The sequence below is a fragment of the Trichosurus vulpecula genome, chromosome 2, assembly GCF_011100635.1.
Source record: "Trichosurus vulpecula isolate mTriVul1 chromosome 2, mTriVul1.pri, whole genome shotgun sequence".
Taxonomy (NCBI): Eukaryota; Metazoa; Chordata; class Mammalia; order Diprotodontia; family Phalangeridae; genus Trichosurus; species Trichosurus vulpecula.
In genome coordinates, this window is record NC_050574.1 from 6419987 (window position 1) to 6440649 (window position 20663).

At 41.8% G+C, this 20663-nt stretch overlaps 1 protein-coding gene across 1 annotated transcript; it reads right to left on the reverse strand.

The window, feature by feature from the left end:
- Positions 1-936: 936 nt before the first annotated feature.
- LOC118838816 (60S ribosomal protein L35-like) lies at positions 937-1359 on the reverse strand. The gene has a single exon (XM_036746182.1). It carries the CDS (start codon positions 1341-1343, stop codon positions 972-974), a length of 372 nt encoding a protein of 123 aa, XP_036602077.1. The 5' UTR covers positions 1344-1359; the 3' UTR covers positions 937-971.
- Positions 1360-20663: the final 19304 nt, after the last annotated feature.

Consider the following 20663-nt stretch of genomic DNA (forward strand, 5'->3'; position numbering starts at 1 on the left):
AATGATGACAGTCTTGAGAATACTGATTGTATTTTCACATATCAAAAGTAAACAGCTTGACCTTCGTGATTACCTTAAATTTAATCTTTAATGTTAAGCTTATGTTTCTCCTGGATCTTCTGTGTCCAATTTTCCATTGAATTCTGGTTATTTTGTCATAAATACCTGAATGCCTCTCAATGTATTACATATCCACTTTTTTTTTTTCATTCAAGATTATGCCCAAGGGCAGCTAGGTGGCACGGTGAGTGGAGTACTAGCTCTGGAGTCAGGAGGACCTGAGTTTAAATCTGGCATCAGACACTTGACATATTAGCTGTGTGACCTTGGGCAAGTCACTTAACCCCCAATTGCCCTGCATGCCCCCTCCAAAAAAAAAGATTATGCTCAGCTTTGCTGGGCAAGTTATTCATGGTCTCAACCACAGGTCCCTTGCTCTATGAAATATAATATCCCAAGCCCTATAGTCTTTTAATGTAGAAGCTGCAAAATTTTGTTTTATCCTGATTGTACCTGCACAGTATTTACATTGTTTTTTTCTTGTTGCTGCTAGGATTTTCTCCTTAACCTGGGAACTTTGGCCATGATATTCCTCTAAGGTTTCATCTTGGTATTATTTTCAGGGGATAAACAGCCATTTTTTTTCCTATTTCTACTTTTTTCCCAAAATTTCAGGGCAACTTTCTTTAATAATTTCTTACAATTTTGTAGCTAGACTCTGTTGAATTTTAACTTTCAGGTAGTCAATCATTTATTATATATTCTCGCCTCAACTTATTCTCCAGATCAATTGTTTTTCTCAAGAGAAGTTCCACATTCTATTCTATTTTTTTTATTCTCTTACTTTTGTTTTAGCCCTTCTTGGTATCTTATAACATCATTAGCTTCCTTTTGCCCAATTCTAACTTCTAACTTCTAAAGAAGTTATTTTTTTTTTATAATAATTTCTTTTTATTGAGCACCTTAACAAATCATGCCTTAACAGAAAATTTCCGAAGGGGGTACAGGCGTTCCTTCCTCTGCTGTTTTTTGGTCTTCAGGCTTTCCTCGTGCTTATTAAGCCTGCGGCGCATGGCACGGGTCTTCTTGGGCCTAAGGTCCAGAGGCTTGTATTTCTTGCCCTTATAGAATTTCCTGAGGTTCTCTTTCTGTGTCTGATTGATGACGGTTAGGACTCGGGCAATAGATTTTCGGACAACTCGGATCTTAGATAGCTTGGATGCAGCTCCTCCAGTGACCTTGGCCACTCTCAACTGGGAAAGTTCCACCTTTAAATCATCCAACTGTTTGAGGAGCTCCTCCTTCTTCTTCCCACGAAGATCCCTGGCCTTGATTTTTGCCATGATCGCCGATCAGACACACCACCACCGCCTCCGAGGGGAAAGAGCGAAGTTATTTTTTCCTTAAGGTTTTGGATCCCCTTTAATACTTGGTTTCCTTTTCATAATTTTCTTGATTTTTTTTGAGTGCTCTTATTTATTTTCCGAATTTTTCGTCAATCTCTTTTATTTGATTTTTGAAGTGCTATTTAAGTTTCTGTCTTGAGCTTTTGACACTACTTGACATTTTCTTTAAATTAGGAGTGGCTTTTTAAACTTCACTTTCTTTCTATGAGTATGAACCCAGATTGTCTCTAACCCCATAGGAGCTTTCTATGGCCAGGTTCTTTCTCCTTTGTTAACTCATTGTTATTTTTATTTTAAGCCACATATTGTTTTTGCCAGTTCTAGCACCAAACTGTGGGGGCTATTACCCTAGGTGCCATGTCTTTCTGACTGTTATTTTCAGAGGTCTGTATGGGGGCCCTGACTGGGGCACTCCTCTCTACCACCGACTGGAGGATGAGGCCCCCAGCTATATTGTTAAAGTAAATACTCTCACTCCCTATGGTCTGCAGCTATAAACCCAGCTGACTCCTCTGCCCAGAAAATGAAACCAGGGACTCTTTAGCCCTTCAAGTCTCACAGCAAGCAGAGTGCCCACCCCTCTGAAACAGTACTTACCAGGTGTGGGCTCCCTCCTCCCATATCCACAGCCTGGGATGATGTCTTGTCAGCACAACTGGTCTTGGTGACCGTAGCAAAGTGTCCTTCAATCTTCCCCCCATTGTCTGTCAGACCCTCACAAATTGTCCCTGAGGTAAAAGCTCCTGAGGCAGAGGCCACTGGCCAACTGAGCTGCTCCCAAGGCTTGCTGTTTCTTGATTCAGCAGAGTCTGATTGGAGACCTTTGCACTTCAATTAGGCCAAATATCCACTCAGAGAGATCAGGTCCTTCCCAAGGTCCTGTAAAGTTGTCTTCAGATGACAACCTCTAGACTTTTAACCACTCCTGCTGCTCAAAATTCATTATGAGCTGACTTTTTTTCCCCAGATTTTGAGAAATTCTTAGAGAGCCAAGTATTTCCTGTCCTATTCTGCATTTTACCAGCATCCCCTCCCATTCCTTTTAGCATAAGGTTTTCAATGATGTTGTCAAACACCCACACCAAGGAGGAACATGGCATCAAGGTCAGCTACCTGACTGATGGTCAATTATTTGACTTGAAAAGGCTAGAAACAAAGACTGAAGTGGATGGAGATCTGGTGCAGGCAGATGACTGTACACTCAATGAAGCGTCTGAGGCTGACATGCACCAGAGTATGGTGCTTGCTGCTACTTGTGATGATTCTGGCCTGATAATTAACACCAAGAAAAGAATAGGTTCTTACCCAGGAACAGCAGGTTTTGGATATTCTCCAGCATGACCTCCTTGTATAGCTCTTTCTGAGAATGGTCCAAGAGGCCCCACTCCTCTTTAGTGAAGTCCACAACCACATCCTTGAATGTCACCAATTCCTAAACCATCAAAAGTCACATGATTTAGAGCTGAAAGAGAGACTCCAGCATTCGTCTAATCCAAACCTCAATAACTAAGAGGAGGAAGCTGAAACACAGCAGGAATTTGCCTAACATTTTATAACCCTTGTGAGTGTCAGTCAACACTTGAACCCAGTCATTATGTACCTAAGAGAATATTGGGAAAAGCATTTTCTATTTGAAGAGAGAATCATCTTGGAGTAATAAAAGCTGGAAAAATGTCTTATTATTAATGCTTCTCTCAATGGAATTAAGGAGATGCTATGTGTTATAATGGTGGGCTATAAAAATCTGTGGAGGAGAAAAAGTGAAAGTGATATAGCCAAAATGGTGGCACCTGAGCTCTCCCCCTAACCACTCCAAATACCTTTAAAAATGGAGCCATCTTGAAACAAATTTCCAGCCTAAGACAACTTGGAAGGTCATCAGGAAAGATCTGTTGCACCAGGGTGAGAGAGAAGCTTATTTTAGCATAGGCTGTGTCAGCACAGAACAGCCCAAGGAAACCAAGGACAGGCCTTGAGAGTGACAGAATCAGCAGCAGCAGCAGCCATGGCAAGGACTGCTCCTGGAGCTCTCAGCCCACAGAGGTGAGGGGATCAAACAACTGGTCAGAAGGAGATTACAGGGGTCTCTTTGCTAGGACTGAGGCAGCACTCTGTTGCTTTGCTCATACTCAGTTCTGGGTCTCAGTTCCTGGGTGGCAGTCCCAGGATGAGGAGAACTATCATAGGAGAGCTTGCAGCCACAGTGCAAGGGGCAGCCTCCTCACATTTCCAGGGCAGAAAAGAGTGCCTTTGGTCACTCACAGGTCAGGAGAGTAGTAAACATCTCTCCTTAGATCATACCACCTTGCAAGACCTGAAAACCTCCAGGTCCCTAGAAGTATCTCTGAGAACAGCTGCACAAAACCACTGGAGCTTGGGACAGTGCACCCCCCAAGCTGAAAACAGAGCCTTATTTTAACAAAGAGTTAAAAGTTAAGGAATAGGCTAGGAAAATGAGGAAATAATAGGACAAAACTCTATTGAAAATTAGAATGGCGACAGGGAAAATCAAAACACACTTTTTTGTGCTTTCTTTTAAAAGATGACTCATGGATATATTTTGCATGACTACACATGCATAAGGCATAGCAAATTGCTTGCCTTCTCAAGATAGAGGGGAAGGGAGAGAATTTGAAACTCAAAGTTTTAAAAATGAATGTTAAAAATTATTTTTTTTTCATGTAACTGGAGAAAAATAAAATATCAAATAAAAGCTAAAAAAAAGTAATGTGAAGTTCCTGTCTACCAGAAGTTCCGTCAGTGACATATTAAGAGAATTTTCTGAAGAGTTTGTGAGAACCTGGTAAGTACTGTGTATTCTGGGGAAGAAAACATTAACAGTGATCACTGAGAAGAAGGGAATTATCTAGTACATTTCCTAAAACCTGAAATAAAAGCTTCACCAGATGAAAGCATGAAGAAAGTTCTAAAGAGACAGTACTCACTCTGGCTTCAAGCAAGTGGTATAAAATGGTTTTGAGTCAAGTGAAGAGGAGTTGTCTGCTGTTATACTGAGTGTTTGAGGTGGCACTGGGTATGATGTGCCTTGGCCAAAACATGGGCTGCCACTGTTTTATGATTGCTTTCAATCGTTAATGAAATATGTTCTGTGAGGGATGCTTAATTGGACTGATATTTTCCTGGACCTTATTTTATTCCAATCAGTACTAATCAGTGTGATATGATTCCATAGGGGTGGTGATTATAAAATATGTAGATTAGGCACAAGTCACAGGAAGCTAACTAGAGGGCTTCCAGCCCTGTTTTCACTTGTTTTGGTGACCAAGGCCAGCATAGCAGAGGGAACTTAATTACATGGAAAGCACCCCATCTATTTTTGTTGCCTCTCCATCCCTTGTCATCACTCTCTTGCCCAACATGGGGAGATGACCTTGAACATTTGGCAAATGAGTGACCCTGGTTACTGGCCTGTGGACTGCCTTCCTACCAGTCCATGAGTATGCTCATCAGGATCTCCTGAGAGGTCAAGATAGGTCTGTCAAGGTCTGCTCATCAGCTCATTTGTTAACCAATGAGATTCTGGATTTTGTGTAGATCCTCCTGGAGGGTCAAGGGCAAGGTCTATCCACCAAGAAGACTGTATTTGTGGTCTGCTCCACTTGTATTGTTTGGGCATCAAGCACTATAAAATAAAGGCCCTGGAAGAAGAAGGGATCTCAGATAAACAGGAAGATCTGAGGTCCACTTCATTAGAGAAGGGCATGGACCCTTTAATAAAATGCCATTGGCTCAGGGTTCTGCCTCAGTTTCTTTTATTGCAGGTTGGGCAATTTTTTTTTGCATGGGTGAAGGCAGGGCAATTGGGATTAAGTGACTTGCCCAAGGTCACACAGCTACTAAGTGTGTCAAGTATCTGAGGCTGGGTTTGAGCTCAGGTCCTTCTGACTCCAGGGCTGGTGCTCTACTCACTGTGCCACCTAGTGACCCTCCAACCTTTAATCAGTGAGGGGTTGGAGATTGAGCTAATGTATAACAAAGACACTCACAGGTTATTTATGAAAAATAGTTATGTAAACCTGCTGCTAGAACTCTAGAAGAGTGGGATTGGTTATCAAGAGAAGGAGTGAAGAGGCAGACTGATGGATAACATATAAGAGAGTAGCCGGTTCTGCAAATCCATCTGCAAGAAGGCCATGTTTAACTCTAGCAAAAGTTAAATGCAAGGAAAGCTTAGAGAGATTCAGGATTCCTGGTTCAGTAAGAAGGCAGAGGAAAATAAATTTTGTGCTGATGGTAGCAATGCAAAATACTTTTATCATGCCCTGAAGGCTCCGTATGGGCCAAAGACCTATAGTGCATCTCAACTACTCAGTACTGATGGAGCGACATTGATTAGTGATAAGGACATGATCCTGGAGAGTTGGGCTCAACACTTCATAGCATTCTCAAGAGAGTGCCCTCACCCACTGCTGATGCTACTGACCATTTAACTCAGGTTATTCTCAGTCCCTCTCAAGCCATTCACCAATTGATGGACATCCCTGCAGTTTGCAATTCTTGCCACCCAAAAGTGAGCTGCTACAAGTATTTTAAAATATATAAATTTTTTTCCTGTTTTCCTTAATTATCTTGGGAAAAACATCTAATAATAATATAACTGGATCAAAGTGGAGACACAGTTTCATGAATCTTTGAGCATAATTACAGATTGTTCTGCAAAATGCATGGAACAGTTTAGTTCCAACCGTGAATTACTGTCCCAAATTTTCTACATCCCCTCTGAGGAAGGAATTTATAATTTTCATATTAATCAACGTGATATATGTAATGAAAATGCTAAAAATTTCATTTTCTTGAGAGCTGCTTTTTCCAGCTTGTGCGTCAGACTCACAATGCTGCCTGAATTGATCAACGAAGCCTTGAGAAGGCTCAGAAGCACTGGCATCCTTCTGCCTGCAGACCCAAATAAAGCAAATCCAAGACTGTAGAACCTGTTCCTCTCATAGAACTCTGGTTCTTACTTTAGGGGAGGCAGTCACAATCCCCAAAGACTGGATTCCAGAGTTGTTCTATTGTATGACTTAACAGTTTCTCATGGATACCAATCGAACTACCAAAAAATTATTTTACAGAGCTGGATAAAATAATAACAAAATTCATCTGGAAGAACAAGAGGTCCAGAATATCTAGGGAATTAATGAAAAGAAGTGGTAGGGAAGGTAGCCCAGCCATACCAGATATTAAACTGTATTATAGAGCAGCAGTCTTCAAAACTACCTGGTACTGGCTAAGAAACAGAGTGGCAGATCAGTGGAATAGGTTAGGTACACAAGACACAGTAGTCAATGACTATAGCAATCTACTCTTTGATAAACCCAAAGAATCCAGGTTCTGGGCTAAGAATTCACTATTTCACAAAGACTGCTGGGAAAATTGGAAAATGATATGGCAGAAACTGGGCATAGACCAATATCTTACACCATATACCAAAATAAAGTCAATATGGCTTCATGCTTTAGGAATTAAAGCTGATAGTATAAGCAATTTGGGAGAGCAAGGAATAGTTTACCTATCAGATTTATGGAAAAGCAAAGAATTCATGAAACAACAAGAGACAGGGAGCATTACAAAATGCAAAATGGATAATTTTATTTAAAATTGAAAAGTTTTTGTATAAAAAAAGCCATTGTAACAACATTTTCAGGTTATTATGAAGTCCGTATCTTCCCCATTTCTTATAGCACAATAGTATTCCATTACATTCATATGCCACAACTTGTTTATCCATTCCCCAATTGATGGGCATCCCCTTGATTTCCAATTCTTTGCTACCACAAAAAGAGCTGCTATAAATATTTTTGTACATACGAGTCCCTTTCCCACTTGTGTGATCTCTTTGAGATACAGCCCTAGAAGTGGTATTGCTGGGTCAAAGGGTATAAACATTTTTATAACCCTTTAGGCATAGTTCCAAATTGCTCTCCAGAATGGCTGTATCAGTCCACGACTCCACCAACAGTGTTCCAATTTTCCCACATCCACTCCAGCATTTATCATTTTCCTGTTTTGTCATGTTAGTCAATCTGACAGGAGAGATGTGGTACCTAAAAGTTGTTTTGATTTGCATTTCTCTAATCAATAGTGATATAGAGCATTTTTTCATATGCCTATAGATATCTTTAATTTCTTCCTGTGAAAACTGCCTGTTCACATCCTTTGACCATTTCTCAGTTGGGGCATGACTTTTATTCCTATAAATTTGGCTCGGTTCCCTGCATATTTTAGAGATGAGGCCTTTATCAGAGACACGGGTTGTAATGATTTTCTCCTTCCCCCATAATCTTTGTTATTTTTGTGTTTGTCCTTCTTTCTCCAAGACCAGGACATCAGGGAGATGATGACATGACTTGCAGTTGACTTTGATTTGAGTGAGGGAGGGCTGTGCAAGGTCACCAGCCTTTACTTTCTCTCCCAGAGCCATCTGGGTCCAGTGGCCAGATATATATCAGGATGGCTGGAGATGGCCCAGGGTGACATGAAGAACAAGTATTTGGCCAAAGTACTTGGCATGTGATGCTCTTCCATTTCTAGCAGAACAACATGATTCACTTTTTCAGAAGTTCTATTATTTTGGGGCCATTCTCTTTCTTGTAAAGAAAAATCTCTTTTCACCTTTTTTGTCATTTTGACTTATTAAAAACATCAGATTTATGTTTTATTTATAATCTATATTTCACTTTTAGTTTCATTTATTTCTCTTACTAAACTTCTGGTTAATTAAATAATTTATTAGCCTTCTCCTAATTCCTAATTCCCAAGAACTTTTAAAAAATTCCTTTTCACTCGGTCACTTAGTCATTTTCCTTTGTCACACTGAATTTATTCACAGCATTAACAACCACTATCTGAAGGCCATCCTTTTATGGATTTGTAATTACAGTTATCCCTTCCACATCACAGGGTCCAGGGGTGTAGCACCTGTGGGATCTGGAAAATCTGAATAAAATTTTTGGCCCTCTCTTCATGCTAGAGAAGAAGACTGAATTTATTTTCTTTTATGGAGTATTCACAATACCTTATAGTAAAATTTGGATTAAGTGTCTGGTCATGGGCTCCATATCATTGGAGGCCCTTGGGTATTGCTTGTAGTTTCCTCAGCACTCCCCCAAAATCCCCACTTAATTTCTTATGCCAACCTGCTCTATATTGAAACCACGATGGAGAAAGTCACAAAGTGAAAGAGATAACTGTAATCTGTTGCATCCCTGTCTTGTTCTTAGCAGAAGCTCTTCCATATCTCTTTCCTTCCCCATCCTCCCACGTTCTCTCTTCCTGATCACGGGGGGAGATCATGTCCTCCAACCCTCCACATAAGGAGAGAGGCAGCTCCCAAATCTCCACATTTGCACCTGGCTGTACTACTTTAGAACTTCTCACTGACTTTGCCACCATGTCCCACCATGTGGGGTCTTCTTAAACCTTATTTCCTGTTACCTATCCTTTAATCCAATGACACTGGCCTCTTATGCCAGGAAGGAGACACTCCACCTCTAGGCTCTGGCATTTTCTCTGGCTCTCCAGAATGGCTGCAATTCTCTGCCACCTCACTTAGGCCTCCTGGGGTCCTTTAAGTTTCAACTAAAATCATACCTACTATGGTATGGAAAGCCTTTCTCACCTCCTCTTCATTCTAGTGCCTTCCATCTTTTAATTATATCCTGCTCACAACTTTGTAGCCTGTGTGTACATGGACTGCATGCGTGCTGTCATCCCCATTAGACTATGAGCTTCCTGAGGGCAGATACTGCTTTTTGCGTAACCTCTACTAAGCACAGTGTCCTACACATAGTAGGCATTTAATAACTTTATTGAAAAACTGCTAGCATTCCCTCCTTCTCTAAACCTCTTCATTTAATCTTGCAGTGGCTTCTTTCCTCCATTTTCATTTGTGTGTGACTCTTTGAGACCCCATTTGAGGTTTTCTTGGCAAAGTTACTGTAGTAGTGTGCCATTTCTTTCTCCAACTCATTTTACAGATGAGGAAACTGAGGCCAACGAAGGTAAGTGACTTGCTCAGGATCACACAGCTAGTGACTGTCTGTGGCCAGATTTGGAATTATCAAGATGAGTCTTCCTGATTCCCACCCCAGAGCTCTACCCACTGGACCACCTTGCTGCCCCCTCCCCACTTGTTCCTTAACTCTTTACAAATTGGCTTTCATCTCCTCTCTCCTGAAAGTGCTCTCTCCAAAGTTATCACTGAACTCTTTAATTGCCAAACTTGTTGGTCTTTTCTCAGCTGGAATCTGATTTGACCTCTATTGCTCATTCAACGATCTTGATGGCCCATCTGCTACAAGAAGCCTTTCTTCGTCCACTTTCCCCCTTTGATTTCCTGAAATTTACCTTATACATATTTTGTATGTAGGAAACAAGAAGGAGCAGCTAGGTGGTGCAGTGAATAGAGCTCCAGGGCTGGAGTTAGGAGGACCTGAGTTCAAATCAGGCCTCAGATATTTGAAACTTACTAGCTATGAGACCCTGGGCAAGCCACTTAACTCCAAATGACTAGCCAAAAAAGAAAGAAAGCAACACATTTCTTAATGCCTACTGTGTGCCAGGCACTAGAACTTTACAAATAGAATCTTATCTGATGCTAACACTAACTGTTATGTAGAATCTACCTGCCACCATTTTATAGTAGAGAAAATTGAGACCAACTCTCTAGGATGTATCTGAGGCCAGATTTGAACTCAGGTCCTCCTGACTCCAGGCCAAGATCTCAACCCACTGTATTTTCTACCTTGTGATTTGTTGGCTCACATGTGTCACTGCCATACGTGATATATTAGGTAGGATTTTCTAATTTTCCTAAACGACTTCATTACAGTCTTTAGGCAACATCTTTCCCAGGCTGATAAGATTTTATGGCCTTGCCCAAAAGAAAGCCCCAAAGTCCCTACCTGCTGAATCTCCAAAGAGCTTCCCACATAAGGAGAATTTACAGGCTCCTTTGTACTCTTCACAGAAAGAAAGCCGTTGTTATTATCATAATGGATTATAAAGCAGAATACCCCTAATCACATATGGAAAGTTTTCAACATCATAACCACATACTCTATCACAATAAAAGAAACATTAGAAGCATGATAATAGTATAAACTTCTTTCCAGTCGAATGACATCAGTTCAGCTGAATGCATTTCTGAATTATCCTTAAAAATGTCACTTTATCCCTTTACCAATGTGATCCTCTAGACTGATCGCATTCTGATACCAGGACAAGGCCGTTTTCATCCAATGATGCTCTTAATTCTTATCCTTATAATTGCTTTAATGCCACATTTGGAGAGTATTTGTCATCAAGGTATGATGCACCTACAGAGGGTCAAACATCACAATTATCCTAAGAGGAGAAGACAGGAGATTTTAAAACAGACCCCATTATAAGTTTAGGACAAATTCAGTCCCAACAAACCTGGATTTACTGCTACAAATGGTACCATAGAGAATCTCAATTTGACCAAGAGCCATTTATTGTCAGGATCTCAAAATATAGGTCTCTCTCCTTTGGGTTAGTCTACTGCCAAAGAAGGAGAAGGGTCTGAGTCCCATAGTAGGATGAAGGAGGGAGAATAGGAGGAGATGGACAGATGAGGGAGGAGGAGCTCTCCTGGAGAACCAGTGTTTTGCATTTTGGCCCAGGTAGAATTTGAGCCCTGGAGTGGAAATTGGTGGACTAGGAGAAGGTCAAGGCCGAAGAGGGTCATCCCCATGGCCATGGCATTGCAGCTGATGGAGGTCAGGAATAGGGGCAGAGAGAAAAGCAGGGACCTGAGTTTCTGGCCCACTGAAGCTCATGGGGCTTCCTCTGCTTTCAACATAGCCTACCTGGTGACAAGTTCTGCCCTGGCAGACCCCACTGGCTGGAGGAAGAAGCCCTTTTAGTTCAGATAATTGGCTCCTAGAAATCCAGTGCTGGGCTTACAGTTCACAGGCAGGTCTGATCCAGGAGGTGAGAGAGACCAGATGGCCTACCTGTACTCTACCTGACTAACCATCTAAGAACAAGAAGTGGGGTTTGATGCCACCATCAGGCCATGCTTCCTATTTCACTCAATTCCCTAGATTCCATCTAGAGGGCATGCTCTCCTCATTGGGGAAACCCCTCAAGCATCCCAACCCTTAAACCCCTACTGCAGCTACCTGGCCACCCACAGCCAAACTCTTTCCTCTTTTAACTCTTAGAAGCACAATCACAATGTTTCCTTCAGTACCTCCCTTACCCCAGTCTCTTACTGAGAAAATTCAGACTCAAAGTGCCTGACACAGGAGACACATTCTAACTTCTTATTGGCTTGACCTTAGAAATGGGGAATGAGAGGGACTCAGAAAGACCAGGGAAGGGTTGTGTGGCCCAAGGCAGGAAGAAATGAGCAGGACCAGGAGGACAATTTCTGTTCTGCTGACTGCACAGCAAAGGACAACGTATGTCTAACAGGATGAAGCTTCCTTGACTCTCTTGGATTCCAGGTTTTCTGATGTTGGTGAGGTCTGTGGATGGGGTGCACTCACCTGGCAATAAGGGTCTCTGGGTCCCAAGGGCCATTCTCTCTACCTCCAAGCTTTGGTCTTCTACAAGCAGATCCGGAGAGAGAGAAGAATTTCAGAGTGGGGGAGATACTGTCTTTGCCTTCTCTTCCAAGGCTGAATGCTGGCCTGCTTGGAATTACAGACCTCAAAGTCTCAGAGCAGTTACATAAGCCCTGCTCTGCCCTCAGGGGAGAGATTACACCACCAGAGGAGGGCAGCAGGGAGGGTCAGGTTTGGACATGACCTTGGCCTGGAAAGGAAGAGGACTTGACACCCTAACTCCTTCTCTTTGACCTCATGCCTCTCCCTCATGGTCCTACTGAGACCCAGGAGGCAGGAGCTGCTTGAGATCCCAGATGGGATGAGACCAGGCAAAGCCTCAATGACTCCAGAACCAGAGCTCTTCCTCCACTTGATACTATGGGGGACATATGTAGGTCAGGTCACTGTGACCTAATGGTAAAACTAGGGATGGCACCCTAGGACCTTTGGGATGTGACAGGGAGCCTGGACAAGTACCAGGGGCCACCCCCAGAGCCAGGAATTGGAGGGAAGCCTGCTCCTGGCAAGCCTGGAGGACAGTCACCAAGAGATCAGAGGGGGAAGATGAGGCCCAATGGAAAGGGCAGACAATAGAAGTAGGGTGTGGGGAGGGGCCCTGGTTCAGACCTACCTGACACCTTCAATGTGCAGAGCTAGTTTCCAGAAGGCAGAGAGATCTCAGCTCCAAAGTTAGAAGGCAGAGAGATCTTAGCTCCGAGGGAAGAAAACAGAGATTTCAGCTCCCAGGGAGGAAGGCAGAGAGGTCTCAGCTCCTAGTGTTTCTAGGCCAACCAGCCTGGGGTGAGTCTTCCTAATCACAAGAGCCCCACCCTGACCTGACTTCCACCTCCTAGAATGGCCTCTCCCCTCCCCAGTCCTCCTCCCAGGTTTCCAAACTCCGCCCCCCCACCCCCACCCAGAGAGAATTCCAGCAGGGCCACCACCCATCAGGCTGGTCAACTCTGAGAGCTCCCCTCCCCCATTGCTCCACCCCCTCTCTCCCTCCCTCCCTTAGCCTGCTTTCAGACTCCAACTCCTCTCAGCAGAATCTCCTGGTCTTCCAGATCTCCCTCTGCTATACTCATCTTCTTCCCCACAAGGATATGCCCAGCCTACATCCCTCCTGGTTCTCCCAGCCATTCCCCTTCCCTGATTACCTTTCCTCTTCAGGCCACCCTTTCTTCTCTATAGCCTTGGCCCAAACCTGCCCACCCCTACTTAACTCTCCTCCAGACTGGAGACAATCTCCATCTGCATTCTTGACCTTCCACACCCCAATCCTAACACTAAGGGGGCCTTTCCTGCTGTCTTGTTTTTATTTCCCAAGAGATCTTCTCTCCCTGGAAGACAGCTGGATCCTAATGGAGAGCCGAGGCCAGGACATCAGGACCCCCGGTCCCAGGGCACAGCTCACTTTATAAACTTGCTGTGTCTACTTATGTGAATCTTCACATCTCCCTCTAAGTCTAGAGGTTTTCAATTTTTCTTTATTTACTTATTTAACTAGGTGAAATGGCCATTCTCAGCGTTACTTCTTGTTAAGCACTCAACGGACATTGCCTCAGTTTAACTGAGCCCTTTTAAAGACCTTAGCTTGAAAAAGACCAAGGTCTCCCATTGCATCCTGGGCCATCTCCAGTTCTCCTGATCTATACCCGACCACTGGACCAAGATGGCTCAGGATGAGAAAGTGAGGCTGATGACTGCACAGCCAGTTAAATCTGTTTCCCTCGAATGTCATGGCATCATCTCCCTGATGTTCCCCCTCTTCCAGAATGAAGGACAAACAGTAACAGAGGTTTGGATGTTACCTGGTTATGCAACTGAAATTCATCCCCTTGGAGGTCCCAATATTTCATCTCTTCACCCTTCACAGTGTAGGCTCTAATGGGAAGGGGAGAGGTGCAGAAAGCAAGAAGTGTTAGTCCTGGATCACAAGGATGGAAGGAGATTAGGAAGAAGGCCATAGAAGGCCTGAAAGTGGGATTACTATTGGAGGTCAGGGGAGTGCCATAGTCCAGGACAGAATCCTTAAAGATGCTTTTGACATTACATATTTAACAAAAGTAAAGACAGTCCGCACCCTTCAGGCCTTATCTGACAATGGGGAGTGGTGGGCAGGGAGGGGCACTATGGTAGAAAATGCTACTTGGCTGGAGAGTAGGACCTTAGGGCATAGATTGACACTCAACATCCTGGTATTAGAGCAGAGTGGGATATCACCTTGGTTCCTGGCACCTCAGCTGGAGAGGGAACAGAAAGTCTGGAGATAAAAAGTAAAGCCAGAAGAATAACTATATACACATAGCCAGACACAGACACACACAGATACACACCTATGAATAGGATTGGCTTGGTGGTAAAGCTTACATGTAACTACATTTTGATAAAAGGTACCTTAAACAATGAAAAAATATCCGTGTTGAATGTATAATAAATTAAAAAGGTTTTCTACTGTAAACTGAGGCAAATGTTCTCTTTAAGGAAATTAGATCTCTCTTTCCCCCAAAGGGGAAGATACCCAGAGAACCCAAAAGCCAGTTCTCAAGATCTTAATTCCCCTTTTCCCTAAAGGAAAGAAAACCAGAGGAAGATGAGGCCTGTGAAATTAAAGAATAGTTTTTGTTACTCAGGGAAGAAAAAAACATGCACGTGGGAACTGTCCAGTCTAGGCTGAACAGACCAGCAAGCCACAGATGGAGAGAGTTTATATACTTTTCAAACAAAGGAAAATAAGGAATTTTGGGGGAAAAGGTCAGCTTAGAAAGAATTAGTGAGCCCCAACTCTAAGGGGAGGGGGGAATGATGAATTCCAGGTGTTGGAGCTGTGGCCCTTTGATTCACAAATCAGAAGACATTTTTGGTGATCAGCAGTCCATAGTTCAAGGCTTGAGTACAGACAATAAGGTAAGGAGATATCTCTGAAAACAGGATGTTCTGGGAGCCCCATAACCTGTGGTCAGGAAAGTCTTTGAAGATAAGGATGTCTCCTGAAGGTCTATAAACCACCAAGTGGCTCAGGGTCCGCTTCAAAGCTGGTATAGTCTTAATTGGCTTCAGAGTTGCTGATTTTCTGCACATCCAGCTGGGTTTATTCTTGGTCACTGCAAAGGACTGTTGGTATGTCAAGCCACTCTTTGTCTTAGTCATTACGATCAGTCCTCATACTGCTCTTCTTGGTTACCTGGATAATTGGGGAGCTCAAGCAAGTCAAGGGAGTTAGCGTGCTCAATTACAGATGCACTCAAACAGGACAAATAAATGAATGTAGCCAAGATTAGAAGGAAAGCAGAAAACTGAAAAAAAAAAAGCTTACCAGATAAAGGTGTCATATAAAAAAATATAAAGAACTCTGTCAAATGTATGAGAATACAAGTGATTCTCCAGTTGATAAATGGTCAAAAGATATGCACAGGCAATTTTCCAGCGAATTTTGTAGTTTTATGAAAATTTGTAGTTTTATAAAAATGCTCTAAGTCAGTATTGATTAGAGAAATACAGATTAAAACAACCTTGAGATATCATTTTATACCTGCCAGACTGGCTAAAATGATAGAAGAGGTGTGTTGGTAAGCAAAATGGGATTCTTAGCACTTAGTTCAACAAGTACCCTTGAATAGTTTGGCTTTTGTTCCCTTTTGAGTAATTTAGTGTATTTCATTGAGCCTTACTAAGTGCTAAGCCCCAGGCCCAAACCCCTATTAGGTGTAAAACCTTAGTGGGTGTGGATTGGCAACTAAGGTGGGGTCCAAGGTGGGGCTAACTCCAGGGAGGGCCTAGTTTACATGTCTGGGAGAGCAGAGGCTTTTAGACCATGTGGGTTTAAGTCTGCCTCTTTGTGACGATTCTAGGTCACCTAGGTGAGTTGTATGTGTGACTCACCCCTGAAGCTGAAAAAGATACAAAAACAAGGGGTTGGCTGTCTGTTCTTTAGAGCTCTCTTACTCACAGCTGTGGTGGTGTGCGTGACTAGGCCAGCCCTTGTTCTGAGCTCCCTGGCTGAACCTAGATGTTGGTAACTATGAATTGTATTGGGTCTGTCTGTTTGTAATTTGTTTAAGGGCTCAGGAGATGGTGTTGATGAGGAGACTCCAGGCAGCTGTAGCTATGGGGCCCTCCAGCTTGTAAACCCGGATGCTGAGACTTTGTTGAACTCTGGTAACTATGTGTTGGGATTTGAATCTGTATTTGGTCTGTCTGTTGATATTTGTAATTTGTAATTTGCTCTGAAGATCAGGGTGCTGGCTTTTTCCCCTGAACTAAGTGAATGATACTTGTGTGCTGAATTAAAGTAAGCTTGTCAACCCCTTCACCTTGCTTTCCTTAGTTAAGCAGATCAAAAGAACCTGTGCTGTTGGCAGCTCTCCGGGTGCTGGCTGTGGGTGGATCTTACACCCCCACAGAAGCTGCTAGCCAGATTGTTGAAACAAGAGAAAAGTGACAAATGTTGGAGGGGATGTGGAAAAATTAGGACACTAATTCACTGTTGGTGGAATTGTGAACTTTGGAGAGCAATCTGGAATTATGCCCCCAAACTTTGTATACATGCCCTTTGACCCTGCAAATACCACTATTAGGTCTGTTTCTCAAGGTGATTAGGGAAAAAAGAAAAGACCCTCAATGTTCTAAAATGTTTATAACAGCTGTCTGTGGTGGCAGAGAACTGGGTATCTCGGGGAAGCCCACCAATTGGGGAATGGCTGAGCATGTTGTGGCATAAGATTGGGATGGAATACTACTGTGCTCTAAGTAATGCTGAGCTCAGTGATTTAAAAAAAAACCTGGAAGGACTTACAGAAAATGAGCAGAACCAAGAGAAGGTTGTACACAGTAACAGAATATTGTTTGAAGAACAACTTTGAGTGAATAATTGATTTTTAATATTATAGGTACTCAAATTAACTATAAAAGATATAGGAAGAAAGAAGGTATCTGTATCTGTATCCTAGAGAAAGAACTGATAAATAGAGCTATGCATCCAATAATTTCACATATATATACTTATTTGGGTTTAATGGTATTTATTGCTAGAGAGGGGGAAGGGAAGAAAGAAAAAAAACAAATTTACTTGACTATTTATTGGCATATTTGAAGGGAACAGCAAGTTGTGCAAAATAGATTTGCAGTTTCATGTGTAATCATTTTTATGTACTATGTTATAGAAATACTTGTTTTATTCAATAAACTAAAAAAGATAGAAAAATATACAACTGAACAAAAAAAAGAGGAACTATATGCAATGAAATTTGAAGAGGTAGGTTGGGGCCAAGTTCTGAAGAACTTTTATATAGCAATCAGAAGCATCTATAATTTCACATAGATATTACGGGAGACACTAGAATTCATTGAGTGGAAGTGATATGGGGAGGACAACTTTAGGGTTATAGATATCCCTTATCTTCCATATAAACATGCGTGCACGTGCGTGTATCAAATCCTATTTAGTTCACTCAATCTAATTAAGTACTGGTTAGATCCTACAAGTGGAGGTGGCACATATGGGGCATTTTGTTTACTTGGTCCCATAAAAGAATTCTCTCTGCAGCCAGTATTCCAAAGTGGTTCAGGGAAGTAGTGGAGGGGAAGGGTACAAATAGTACTTGAAAAAAAGAAAGAAAGGGAAAAGTAGAGAGTAAAATTGTAATACTTGGAGATAATATAGCAGTTTCACATTTAAACAAATTCAAAAGATAAATAGGAAAGAAGTTAAGGACATGCAAATAATTTGAGAAATTTCAGCAGTAACAAAGCTGTTGATTCTTGAATCTAGAATAGAAAGGAGTATCCTATTGGCTAACATGTTTGCTGGTTGTGGAGTCAGTGCAGTTGAGTCTCACTCTCCATGACCCAATATTGGGTTTTCTAGGCAAAGACATTGGAGTGGTTTGCCACAGTAATCAAGTAAACCACTCTCCTGAAATGAGTTCTCTCTTCTCCCCAAATTGTTGGCTTTCTAATTTAGACATGGTTTTTTTAATTCCAAGCTGGAAGGAATGTTTAAAGAAGTGGGCCAGGCAGTTAGTTCTTAAAACCAGGTGGGGTTTCAAAACTTTGCCCTTGGCATCATGGAAGGCTAAGCTTAGAAACAAGCCTCAGATCTGATAGATTAAGATAAAATTATGGTGTGAATATGGTTGAATGTACTTAGATCAAAAACATTCAGGCACATTCTCAACACAAGAGGGAATGCACTTTGAATGGATTGAACTTCAGCCATAAATATAGTCTCTAATTGGTTCTTGGTGTTGCAAGTTTCCCCTCTCTGTTGGTTTCTTTCTTTGGATTCCCAACTTGGACAGAATTAGCCACTCAAGAAGGACACCACATCCTCTGAAGCTTTGACACTTTGCAGAGAAACATTTCCACTCGCTTCGCCCCCTGCTTCCTTTGGCTAATCAAATCATACACCAGAAATAAGGTCAGTGGGTAGAATACAGAATACAGGCCATTCTTATGGCATATAGTTTACCTTACATGAAAGAAATCAGCACAGGCAATTTCTCAGAACACAGAATCTTCTCCCACTAGTCTGAATACCTTTCTCCCAAGATATTACATTAAAAGGGGACAAATGATAATAATAAAGAGAAAATAGTATGCTTTGATCTGCGTTCAGATTCCATCAGTTCTTTCTTTAGACATGGAAAGTATTTTCCATCATGAGTCTTCTGGACTTGTCTTGGATCACTGTGATCATGATCACGAGATGATCATCACACAGTGCTGTTGTTACTGTGTGCGAGGTTGTCCTGATTCTCCTCAATTCACTTTGCATCAGTTCATATAAGTCTTTGCAGGTTTTCCTGAAATCCTCGTGTTCATCATCTCTTAGAGCAGAGCTGTCCAACCTTAGGCTATCTTAGGGCCCCATTCAAATAAAATAATTATTCGAGGGCCACACACAGAATAAAAAAATACAGTATGCTATTAGAAAGTGGGGGAACGCACATCATCAATACGACAGGCGAAGGTGCGAAGTGCAAAAACAAACACAAAACAGCAAAGCGACAACACAACAGTATAAAAGTAGGTGCATACTGACTAGTCTGCATCGTACAGATGTAACACACCCCACAGATCGATTGAAAATTCTGCACGATATGTTCTGTCTGTAACACTGCTTAAAAACACCCAAGAAAATCAACATCAATGAGATTATTTATTAGTGATGGAATTTAAAAATCTAATATGTATTCCATGCAAATTATTATTTTATGTTTTTGCTCGTGAAAATGAAAACCCACGGGCCAGCTGCATAAAATAGCATCAACGTATCTAAAGCAGGAAATATCATCTTTCCTCTCTCAATGACTACTTTTTTTTTAATTTAGCATTTAATTTTCTCCAGTTATACCCCAAAAGAATTTTTAACATTTGTTTTTGAAACTTTGAGTTTCAAATTAACCCTTTCTCCCCTCCCCAACCCTTCATCGAGAAAGCAAGCAATTCCATAGAAGTTGTATATACACACACATATGTGTGTGTGTGTAGTCATGCAAAACATACCCATAATACCCATAAAAGTCATGTTGTGAAAAAAAAAATAAAGACAAAAAAACTAAAGAAAAATAAAGTGAAAAAACAAAAAAATTGCTTCAGTCTATTCAGACACCATGAGTTCTTTCTCTGGGCATGGATAGCAGTTTCTATCCTAGGTCCTTAGCAGTTTTCACGGATCCTTATATTGCTGAGAATAGCCAAGTCATTCACAACTGATATTCACAATACTGCTGTTGCTCTGTTCCCAGTTCTTTTCATGTTGCATCAACACAAGCATCAGCCTAATGGTTTGGGGCCACAATTAACCTAGATTAGATTCTCTTTACTTTTTAATCAGAAATTTCTATGAGTTGGGTGAGGACCTGCTACTGATTAAGGCCAAATTTCCCTGAGAGTTAGGCCATTCTCATCATCAGCACTGTCTTTCAGAGACCTACAAGGATTGGTCCCTGAATGAGGAAGTAAAAAGAGAAAAAACCCTGGATCCTGATATCAAAAATTGGTTATTAATAAGCATTTCTCTCAGACAGATTTTTTCAATGATTTTGACAGAAAAGAGAAGATGTCACAGAAGGGTGGCTCAAGGGGTCATGAGGGGTTAGTGAAGGTTTCCTGAAAGATCAAGGAGACAGTAATGTTTGAAATCAGTGGGAAAGGGACTAGCAGAAACAGGTTAAAACTTTGAGAGAACTGTGTAGGGTGTGGGGGGATGATCTAGGGTGCAAAATGTTGGTGAAGACTGGATGGTGTGGGATCAAATGCCATCGTACATGGTTGGCCTTTGGAAAGACAAAGGCTCCCCCTTTCTTAGAGCTGTTTTTGTTCTGTTTGTGCTTCCTTCTCAAAGAGGACCATGACATCAAGGAGATGATGACAAGACTTGCAGTTGACTTTGATTTGAGTGAGGGAGGGCTGTACATGGTCACCAGTTTCGCTTTCTCCTCCAGAGCCATATGGGTCCATTGGCCAGAAGTTAATCAGGATGGCTGGAGATGGCCAAACAACTCATAGTAATATGAAAACAAAATCTAAAGCTTTATTGAGTAGAGAAATGCAAATTAAAACAATCTTGAGATATCATTTTACACCTATCAGATTGGTTAAAATGATTAAAAGGAAATGAGACAAAAGTTGGAGGGGATGTGGAAAAATTGAGATACTA

Bases quoted from the DNA above. Each gene is read 5' to 3' on its own strand.
- LOC118838816 (XM_036746182.1), bottom strand. From the start codon at position 1,343: ATGGCAAAAATCAAGGCCAGGGATCTTCGTGGGAAGAAGAAGGAGGAG.